Source organism: Haliotis rufescens, unplaced genomic scaffold, assembly GCF_023055435.1.
Source record: "Haliotis rufescens isolate VD_foot unplaced genomic scaffold, xgHalRufe1.0.p SCAF_9, whole genome shotgun sequence".
Taxonomy (NCBI): Eukaryota; Metazoa; Mollusca; class Gastropoda; order Lepetellida; family Haliotidae; genus Haliotis; species Haliotis rufescens.
In genome coordinates this window covers 14,052,714-14,064,014 of record NW_025964383.1, presented here as the reverse complement: position 1 = coordinate 14,064,014, position 11,301 = coordinate 14,052,714, and the positions used below count along the sequence as shown (strand labels likewise).

The window sequence follows — 11,301 nt, the reverse complement described above, 5'->3', positions numbered from 1 at the left end:
AATGTAATTTGTTTTATTTCATTATTATTAGTTTTCTAATTTTAGATCAAGTTACCTCCGTAGAGTCGCGAAAGCATCCATGAAAGGCATCAAGGTCATAAATATAGATAATACGATAATCAAATATTTATTTTAATGTACAATAAAGTGCTATTGTTTCAGTATTGGGCCATAACCTACTTACAGTATCAAAACATGATATAAATCTCATAAAGACGTGTATCCAGTCTGAAAGCTCCAAAGAGAAACTAGTTGAACGAAAAAAATGAGTCAACGATAAATTGATACAGACTGTGAAAAGGCGGAACTGGGTCATTGCTGATCAAAGCACCAATGCAAAGAATTGTTTTCTCACGAAATCTGCAATAGATGATTGTCAAAATACAAACTGGTTAAACCAATTAAAAAAGTGTCCCTATCGATTGTGAGTCATTGGCAGTGTAAGATCATGACATAAAATAACATGCCTTAGTTTTGTCAAATTAAGCGACATATCTGCGTTTTAAGACATAATGTTGACAAATCTTATTGTCAACAATAATATATTTTCATTTTCATCGTCACATGCAAAACATCAGAGAAATGCCCGTTATCATCGAAGGACATGATAAGGAGCATATATCACGATACTAACATATGATAAAAGCACCTTTAAATTGTTTCTGAATCAGCGTCGTTTGTAAAATACAAATCACCTTTCCTTACAATAAAATGTTCAATGTAAAATATCAATGCAAATGGCTGACCATCGTTGTTACATGAAATGTACCAAAGGTGTACCTGTGTGACGCCATCAGGCCTACAAGTGTCCTAAGGTGTATAATGCACTGAAATACACAAATTGTAGACACATTCAAGAGTCCAAATGACTCTCATTAGGACGGGGATGCCTGTGCGGTCTTGCGCTTTTCACTGTATTTGATCTAAACACATCCCACAGACGCTCGAAAGAAAACTTCGTTTAGAAGTCAATTCAAATTCATCTCGATCAGGAAAAGACAGTAACTATTAAATACATCGTCTTTCTCAATGCTGAAGTTCCTTTTTTTGAATGAACATGGTGTAGTCATTGAAAAAAAGAAATGTGTTATTCGTCGGTGCTAAACGGAATCAAAATGAACATGGACAAAAAATCCAGTGAAACTATTCGATGTTGTTTTGAATGGTACAGAGCATCAACAATCCAGTTATTTTGCCACTCACCAGTAAGACCTGTAAAAGATACAACTACGAAACAGACCAGGCACAGCCACGAAGTATTCTTCCACACAATCTTGTAGTGATGAAACACTTGACTTCTATGCGGCACTTGTCTCGTGTGGACCGAGTTGTCATGTCTACTGTTGATTGTGACTTCCAAAGCTACATCCTCTGCTAACATAATGGAACTTTAATGGCACTTTCCCTGCATTTCAGTTCGTATTTTTGATCAAATTCTTCACTTTGTGCCACTGTGAACCAGTTCTTCCAGTCACCAGCTTGACCTGTAATATGTAAATGCAAAATGTCCGGTCCTTGTTCTACGCATGAATTTAATATGTATAGAATTTATGATGTATTGATCGCATGTTTGTAGATTTGTTATTTTGAGAACAACACTTTGATCGTATTTGTAGGTCAATCAAACTGATAGCATACATGTAAGTATCGCCAGAAGAATGTATGCAGTGTCTAAAGCGTTATGTGTATATTATTTCATACTGGCCTTTCATTAGTTTTTTATTATTAAAAAAAAACCATGGCACTCTTGCAAACTAAAGGTTGTAGACATACAATCTTTATATGTTTTGCCGTTTTCTTCTGGGGACACGTGTGGTTTCGCTTTGCCATACCAGAAACATATGATCTTGGGTTAGAATTCCCGTTTCTCACCAAAATTGTTTGGATATGTCAGCACCATATCCATGTGCGTGGGCTTCACCAAAGTGGTAAACGTTGAACTTTCGGCATTCTTCCAACACCGAGCTTTCACACGGTAAGAAACATTGTTCAAAAGCAGAACTAAACAAAACATACTCACCCGGTTACTACTAATGCTGACCATCACATTTGGAACTACACAATACTTGCGAATTGATATGTTTCCTCTTGTAGTGGTCAGTTAGTCCAGTAGCTAACGTATTGGCTCGTCTTGTTGCAACCCATGCTATACCCCGCCGTAATAATGGAATAATGCCAACCATGGCTTAAAAACAGAATCTGTACGCGCTCAGTCATGTTGTAGTTGCTTTCAATACCAATTACCTTTTCTGAAATAGCCACTTGATCCCTCTTGCCAGGCGACGTGAAAGGTCTGGTCTTTGATCTTCTCACTGGCGTGTTTGAGATTCTTAAAGGAACACGCTTCAGCTATCTCCTGGTACTTTTCTTCAGGAAGGTGACGATCGAGATATTCAGCCATTCTCTTTATTTCCGTCGCACAGTCCTAACAAAGGAACAACGAGAATTTGATACGGATTTTTTGCTTGTTGTTTAACACCGCACTCAGCAATACTCAATCTCTATGACGGCAGACAATCCAGTGACTCAAGGCGCATTGATCTACGTGACATGCATCAACCAAGTCGCCTCTCACGACAAGCAAAGTCACCTTTTACGGCAAGCATGGGCTGCTGAAGATCACTTCTAACGTCTAACCCGGGTCTTCACGGGTACGTATTTGTTAAGTGTACAAATACATATACTTGAAAATCAACATATTATGAACTTCAGTCGCCGGTTTCTCACACACACACACCTCCTCTCATTTGCCACACATAGAAGTTGTTCATTTTGTTGGTCCAATATTTACTGTAATGGAATAATGGTCATTTTGTCCATTTATTTGAAACTACACTTCTGCAGTGACTAGGTGGCTTGCACTTGTAAATAAAAGTGACAAAACGCTTTCCATATTCATAAGAAATCTCCACCAAAAGCATACTCGCTAGATCATGAGCATGTGTCTATGAATCACCATTAAAAGTGTGTTCGCGAAAAAGTGAGTGCCCTACTGGTGGCACCCGGCACAACACATGCAAGGGCAAGTCACTTGGTCACTTGACAAAACACGGGAACATATATATTGTAAGACAAATCACCTGTTTCATGTCTTCATACTTCACACTGCATACTTCAAATCCATCGTACACATCCGAAACGTTTTTCCACTCATTAACGTGATCAAATATCGACCCAAGAGGTGCTTAAAAATAATAACGATAGATTAGCATCAGTAGGATTTTGTTGAATTAGGCTTGACATCAAACCTAGTTTTGAATCTCTTGACAATTTGTCATTAATCTCATCCTGTGGGTGTTAAATCTGAGCCACACTTGAAGGAACCCGTTATTGCTCAAGGGGAAAAGTATTTCAGATATAAATATATCTGCCATTACTTTAAAGATTTGAATGCTTTAATCTATTGATGAATAAAGTTAGTCTTGTTCTCGTTGAGGTTCATTCCATGTTTCAAAACGCCCGATGAGAATTATCATACAATACAATCCTTGAATTGTCAGTGTTATTCAACAATCAAAATATCAAGAGTCCACGATTGCCATCCCGGAGTGTGAATAAGTGTTTGAAAACCACATCTGCTGAAGATATACGAACCACACCCGTCCTGATACACACTGAGAAAGTCGTCCCAGGAGCCAGTGAATGTGCTTTGCTGAGGTGAACCGCCTTCCCACACCTGTTGGCTGACCTGACAGAAGGACGATACAGCGCAGTCTTTAGCGTTCCTCTCGACATACACCACCTTGCACTCAAGTTGCCATAACAGCTCGGGCATTTGTCTGCAATTATGAACGTCACAGCCAGTAGGCACTATAATAGCAATGTATACTCTTCAAAATTCAAAAAAACTTCACACTGACTTTCAAAATGTAATATAATGCGATTGTTTCAAAATAGGACACAGAAACCATAATTGGAACAATGATATCCACAAACTAGGTTTAAACCTCTTGACAATTTATGTTTGTCAACGAACTACTATATCGGACATGAGTCAGCCAAGTCGCTGAACATGTGGTGTAATGTAATACTGTCAAGAAATTGGGTGCGTGAGGCCTATTCTAATCTGAATACCCACATTGTCTTGGCGATCGAATACATAATCAAGGACATATTAACTGATGGGTAATATATACTAATCAAAAGAAGTTAAGGAACACCCGATTCTTTCATATTACTATAGTTAATCTGTAATGCGATGGCAGATTAACTTCTACAATTTGAAAGAACTGGGTGTTCCTTAACATCTTTGGAGTAGTATATATAGTATGTGCATTTATATACTGAACCAAAGTTAGAGATCATGACTATTTTTGGGATATGTTTATGAAAGTGTGTGCTCAGTCTTCACTATTAAAATAGTCCCCAGATCTAGAGTATGCATGAACCCTGACTAGAAGGTATTCAGTATAGGAGGAACGCGTGAAGGATGAGGTACAGGGGTTAGTTTTAGACAAATACTACCTGGGAAGTAAATGGGTGTGAAGGATCCTTGGTGATGTCACTTCCTCCAGTTCTTCCTCGGTCCTGTATTCCAGCCATGCAGAGTTCTGCCAGTGTTTGGCGTACTCAGCCTTACCTGCCACGATCATGTTGAGGATCTCCCACGCCCAGTGCGTTCCTAATGCATAGCATGTTATCAAAGGGAAATATTCACTCGTCAGACTCTAATCCTGTTTCTTAATCTGACAATATCGAACAATGTGTTCATCTTTGATAACATTTATTTTGATGCAATAAAAGTCCATTGTGCACCTAGTACATTGCATATTAGACACGTTGAAGTAGGGGGAAATAGGTGTTCACGTCGCACTCAAAATCGTCGCACCTTTATGAACCTGTGTATGTTGCTGCTTGTAATTGTCATGACTATAGTGCTGGCCTATTGAAATTGCTGCAGTTTTATACATGGATCACTCACTCAGACACCAGTCCTAGTTTTATACATGGATCACTCACTCAGACACCAGTCCTAGTTTTATACATGGATCACTCACTCACACACCAGTCCTAGTTTTATACATGGATCACTCACTCAGACACCAGTCCTAGTTTTATACATGGATCACTCACTCAGACACCAGTCCTGTAATGTAATACTGTCTAGAAATGGGGTGCGTGGGTCCTACTCTAATCTGAATACACACATTGTCTTGGCAATCGAATACATAACCAAGGACATATTAACTGATGGGTAATATATACTACTCAGACACCAGTCCTAGTTTTATACATGGATCACTCACTCAGACACCAGTCCTAGTTTTATACATGGATCACTCACTCAGACACCAGTCCTAGTTTTATCACCCGGCCGCCAGGCAGGGTAAAAACATGTACCACATTTTAACGTATTTTGGTATGACGCGGCCAGGGAGTCGAACCACCGACCCTCCGCTCTCCGGGCCGGCGCACCGTCTACTAGACCACTCCATATGATAAAAATAAAAACGTTTACTCAAAATTCTCGTCATATTTCTTTTTCAATATTATGCAATGTTTTCATTCATGAATTAAATTCATTCGGGTGCAGCGAAGTAATGTGTATCACTGGTGGTACCCCAGGTCTTTAGTGATCTCACCTGACTTTGGATATGTGGCCAGAAAGATGTCATCTTCCCTTAGAGGACGAGATTTCATCGTCTCAAACTTGTCTGCAAAATCTTCTGCCTCAACGACACCGTCTACCATAACAAGTTGAATATTCCATCCGGCAGCCATACCTCTTTCTGCTAGGGTCGACATATTGACGATTATCTGTATATCAAAGAACTGACCGTCACAATTGATGATTGGCTAAGACGATACATCACGACGCTTGTGAGCTTGTTTTAATGCCCTTGAACGGTATTGCAGTTAGATCACTGCATGCCTGATCAGACCCGTGAAGATCCGGGGTAGAATAGGTCTTCAGCAACCCATGCTTGCCGTAAAAGGTGACTATGCTTGTCGAAAAAGGCGACTGACGAGATCGGGTGGTCAGGCTCGCCGACTTGTTTGATGCATGTCATCGATCCCAATTGCGTGGATCGATGCTCATGATATTAATCACTGGAATATCTGGTCCAGACTCGTTTATTTAAAGACCGCCGTCATATAGCTGGAATATTGATGAGTGCGGCGTTAAACAACAAACCAAACCAAAATCAGTTATCCAAGGGGCATAAACTGCATATGGTTGCATTGAGTAATCCAGGGAATGTTGATAAAAGTAGATTTTATCTGCCGGGCAAAAGATCCCAAACACAATTGATACCCGTATCAAATACTTCTCCATCGAATAACCATTTCTTGTTTGTTTCATATTTACCTTGCATCAAACATGGGTGTATTCTTTCTTTTGGCAGACAATTTAGTAAATGTTGGTAAAGGCATCAGTGGGTCAGAAATAGTGAAATTTGCTAAAAGGGGCACAAATCAGAAATAGCGAATGTTGCTAAAAGTAGAATAAATCAGAAAAAGTGAATGTTGCTAAAAGTGGCAATAAATCAGAAATAGCAAATGTTGTTAACGTAGCATAAATCAGAAATAGTGAATGTTGCTAAAAGTAGCATAAATCAGAAATAGTGAATGTTGCTAAAAGTAGCATAAATCAGAAATAGCGAATGTTGCTAAGCGCAGCATAAATCAGAAAAAGTGAATGTTGCTAAAAGTAGCAGTTTAGTCAGAAATAGTAAATGTTGGTAAAAGAAACAGTATTGTCAGAAAAAAGTGACTGTTGGTAAAAGTAGCAGTAAATCAGAAATAGTCCAACTAAAGCATGGCGGGCTGCACATAATTGTCCCTTTGCCAAGTAAACAACATTATGATTTTATGAGTACGATATATCATATATGATTGTATCGACTTTAATGTAATGATTTCTAATTCAGAAATACAGTCCCAAATACTTAAAGAAAGTTCAAAGTTATGTGGACCTTAGATTGCCCATGGAGGGTGTTAGTATCGTTATGACAGTTCAAGGGTCATAATAGGACGAACCCACTACCAGCGGATCCTGGTACGATAACGGAGCCAAAATATTATTGAACAGGACAGTAGTGCATGACAGTAGTGCACCCCCACACCCATCCCCACATCCATCCCCACACCCATCTCACTCCTCACCCTACTATGTTGAGGGACGAACACATCACTTGTGTTTGGTTTTGCTTGTTTGCCGCGGAGTCTCCACACTTGGAGGCGACATACGTAAGTCGTAAACATTCGTTTGTAACAGCGGAAGTACCTTTTTTAAGCAAATTGTGTGAATGGCGGGTGCAAACGGTGACACTGGATATTCGTACCCCTTTAGCGAACACATGTCATCATCACCGATTTTCAGTGATCCATTTCTTATATGGTCCATTGAGGTTTCAGTATCACTCTGACTTTAAGGTCCAGTTGAATCTGTTTCGGCAAACATTCCAGATTCATTTTTCTCTGGCGTTAGCGCTTTACGTTAATAATCGTCGTTTTCCCTGTGTTACCAGTATGCCTGGTAAATCAGTGTACATTCAATAAAATTGGTAATGAAAACATCAAAATAAGCAATGTGAATTGATGAACCAACCTTTCTCCTCTTGTGATCCCCGACAATGATATATACGCTTTCTTCATCGCATTTCTTGGAAAGGACACCAGCTGTCATAAATGTATAGGCACACTGCAACGTGACTTCACATGTCAATCCTTAAATTAAATTAGTCTCGGTTGCCGGAGTGCTAGGTGTACACCACTGACTTGTAATATAAAGAGTGGATGGCAAAGCGCCCTGATGGAATTAACGAGAGTAGTAGTAGTAGTAGTAGTAGTAAGTGTGGTAGTCGAAAAAGAAGAAATAACTCAGTGTTCAAATTGTGTCTGTCCATTAAGACTCTGGAACCTACCAAATCCAAGACCATGAATTAGTGCAGACAGTTAAAAAATCAGCTGGTAAATATATACTCTGCTCTACTATTTGTAGAGGCCATAAACTGTCCGAGTCCCTTGACGGGATTCGAACCACGGACCTTCTGATCCCAGGTCTGACGCCTCGTCCCCCTTGACCAAAGAGGTTAACCGCGTCAGCAAGCTGACAAGGTACGTATGTGTTGTATGACTCCACGCCCTGCTACTTATTCAACAGACACTCGTCCTCCAATTGTCGCATTTTGCATGTTTTTGCAGCATCATCCGGATCCCCTAGTCTCTTCTAGAAAAATGCAATACCTTGCGGATATAGTGTTTAAAAACTGTTGTATTGCACCTACATCTTTACAGTTTCTAGATATCACTTTTATTGATATATTTGACTTGATTTGTGGTCCTTAATCCTATGGTTATTGACACAAACATTCCGAGACTACAATATCTCTCCATCTAAAAGTCATTCTAAATTTTGCTGTTGTATTTGTGTTAGTAGGTCACTGTAGGTTAGTTGGTCATTTGTAGCCTGCAGAGATTCTTCTTAATCCCCAAGATTTCTCTGGTAAGTAACGTGTGTGAAGGAGTGTTGCGCATGCCTTATCCTGAACTACTGAGGTTGACTTCAACAGAATCCTGTAAAATGATGTGGATTGGCTGTGGAAACATGATCATACGAAACCATATTTTCGTTAATACTAATAATTAATTGCAATTCTTTACATCATGTCCAACACCAGCGCCAACGTTACATTATTCTTCTTTATTTCGTATATTTGATCAAATTCTTCACTTTGCTTCTTGAGGAAGGGAACGATCGAGATATTCAGCCATTCTTCTTATATCTGCCACACAATCCTTAAAAGGAACACATATAAAATATATTATAAAATTATGAAGCTTAATATCAATAACCTCAAACATATTTGTACCTTTTATTGTTTACAGCATCTCTCGAGCTTTCCTGACAGGTGCTTGTTGAAGACCTGAACATGTACACTCATTTTATGAACACGTGGTTGCCCAACTGGCCAACTGTTTTAGTGGCTGGGATGCCGATATTTTGGGGCAGTATGGAACAATATGGTCTCAGCGTTATACTGCTTCAATACAGTCACATATCACGTCTTGGGAACAACATTATACTCCTTCTATGCAACATAGCCGCCTGTTAAATTACGCAGGCAAAATTGTTCTGTTTTATGCTATGCAGCCACATGTTACATAAAAGACACAACATTGTACTGTTTTCAATGCAATACAGTCACATGTTACATTATAGACACAACATTGGATTGCTTCTATGCAATACAGCAACAGGTTACATTATAGACACAACATTGTAATACTTCTATGCGATACGGTCACATGTTATAGTATAGATGCAACATTCTGCTACTTCTATGCATAACGGCCACATGTAATAATATACACAACATTGAACTGCTTCTATGCAATACGGTCACAGGTCATAATATACACAACATTGAACTGCTTCTATGCAATACGGTCACAGGTCATAATATACACAACATTGAACTGCTTCTATGCAATACGGTCACAGGTCATAATATACACAACATTGAACTGCTTCTATGCAATACGGCCACAGGTCATAATATACACAACATTGAACTGCTTCTATGCAATACGGTCACAGGTCATAATATACACAACATTGAACATCTTCTATGCAATACGGTCACATGTTATAGCATAGATGCAACACTGTGCTGCTTCTATGCAATACGGTCACATGTTAAAGTATAGACACAACATTGTACTGCTTCTATGCAATACGGTCACATGGAAACTATTGGACGCAAGATGGTACTGCTACAATAGTGTAACGGCGTACCATTATGGACTGCCGAGGACAAATAAATACAGATGAGTAAGTATTCAATCTTGAACTCAGGCGTTTTAGCATATATTTGGATAAGTCAGAGAGTTTGATTGCATGCCCGTTGAATCATAATGCTCGCTACGACCAATCCTAGTTATCGAGCTATCGTAGTATATATGTCGACTCGGTCCGTGACAGTCAACAGCAAACTATGAATTTACCTTGGTATCTAGTCGACACATCCTTACAATAATCTTTCAATTATTGGCCAATTTGACCAATGATAACTGACACTTATAATAGCCAGAGGTTTATTAACAACTTCGGATTTATAAAACTTCAGGTTTATTGTGTCGGCCATTTTGACTTCTTGTACTTGATGTAAATGTATTACGATAGTATTACTGTGACTGATTTACTGAGGTAGTTTTAAAACAGACCTTTCTCATCTAATAATGATATTATTTGACATATATGCAATACGGTTTCCAGGTTTCACCCATAAAAGGTCTCTTTAATTCTTGAGTTTTTTAAAGAAACTGCGTTAATTGATAACTTTGGATAATATGTATTGTAAAATGTAAGTGGTTTTAGTTTAGTAGAATAAATTCATAACTGAGATTGTTAGTGGCTGTACCTCGAAGGGGGTTGAAGTAATGTAAAATAATAGTCCCCTGACAGGGTACGTCCCATTTCATTCAGAGTATTTTTTTTATTTTCCATGGTTTTAATCCTTGAATACTTGTTGGCTTTAAATGTTTGGAATAAACTTACTTATAATCACATGAAATTTTGCTATAAATCTTAAATCACTCACTCTCAATACGAGTCGATGAAAGTTTGAAATGTCGAGACTTACTGAATAAGTAAAAATAAAATCATTCGTCTTTAGTTTGTAAATAGAAACATATAGTGTCTTGGATTTACAAAGAACGGCTAACCATCTTCACCAGCAGAGAAGTTAGTGATGTCACGTGACCGATGAAATCACATTGGTCTACAAGGGTCTGTGATGCAATTTCATTGAGTGATATCTCCTAGGATATCTCCTGTGGACGCCAGTTTGGGATAATAAATATCATTATTGAATCGATTCAAAAACATTGCTGGACAACTAGACACGACTGATTAAATATGCCCACAAAGCCTTTCCTGGGACATAATGTGTTTAAGGACCTCAATCCTCATGCCCGTGACAAGGCTACTATTCCGAAAATGGATCACTGTACGCAGTGAAGTTGTGATGCTGCAGCATTTGTCTTCTGATTTCGTCTTGTGCATTGGTTACCCGATAGCCTTCTATCACCATGTTAGTGGAAACGTATACCTGTGAAGGTACTGCCTTAACTTACCTATTAATAATTATATAGAAATTCAAACCTGATCTATATTTGCTTTGGTACTCCGAGTACATGATCAACTTACGAAGAGGATCACACGTAATTGCCTCAAATCGTTAATCTGGCGCACTGTGGCATCGCTGAAATCACCCAAGCACTGGAATATTGCTAAAAGCAGCGTGAAACAAAAATGAAAAAAAATTCCACTATGGAATAGAAAGTGATACACCT

At 38.7% G+C, this 11,301-nt stretch overlaps 1 protein-coding gene across 2 annotated transcripts; it reads right to left on the bottom strand.

Moving 5' to 3' along the window:
* Window positions 1-272: 272 nt before the first annotated feature.
* On the bottom strand, window positions 273-7,617 carry LOC124125485 (sulfotransferase 1E1-like). Of its 2 annotated transcripts, none has more exons than XM_046488805.2 (7): window positions 7,553-7,617; window positions 5,583-5,757; window positions 4,465-4,621; window positions 3,595-3,779; window positions 3,081-3,184; window positions 2,245-2,425; window positions 273-1,484 (listed from the first exon to the last, which is right to left on the bottom strand). In XM_046488805.2, the coding sequence occupies exons 2-7, from the start codon at window positions 5,743-5,745 to the stop codon at window positions 1,375-1,377; spliced, it is 900 nt and encodes a 299-aa protein (XP_046344761.2). In that variant the 5' UTR covers window positions 5,746-5,757; window positions 7,553-7,617; the 3' UTR covers window positions 273-1,374. The 2 variants fall into 2 exon arrangements, with proteins under 2 accessions (XP_046344761.2, XP_046344762.2); XM_046488806.2 differs by having other exon boundaries at window positions 3,616-3,779.
* Window positions 7,618-11,301: the final 3,684 nt, after the last annotated feature.

Coding starts and splice junctions, on each gene's coding strand:
- LOC124125485 (XM_046488805.2), bottom strand. CDS start 5,745: ATGTCGACCCTAGCAGAAAGAGGTATGGCTGCCGGATGGAATATTCAA. Junction 4,622..5,582: donor GGCCACATATCCAAAGTCAG/GTGAGATCACTA, acceptor GCTATGCATTAG/GAACGCACTGGGCGTGGGAG. Junction 1,485..2,244: donor AAGTGGCTATTTCAGAAAAG/GTAATTGGTATT, acceptor TACATATTACAG/GTCAAGCTGGTGACTGGAAG.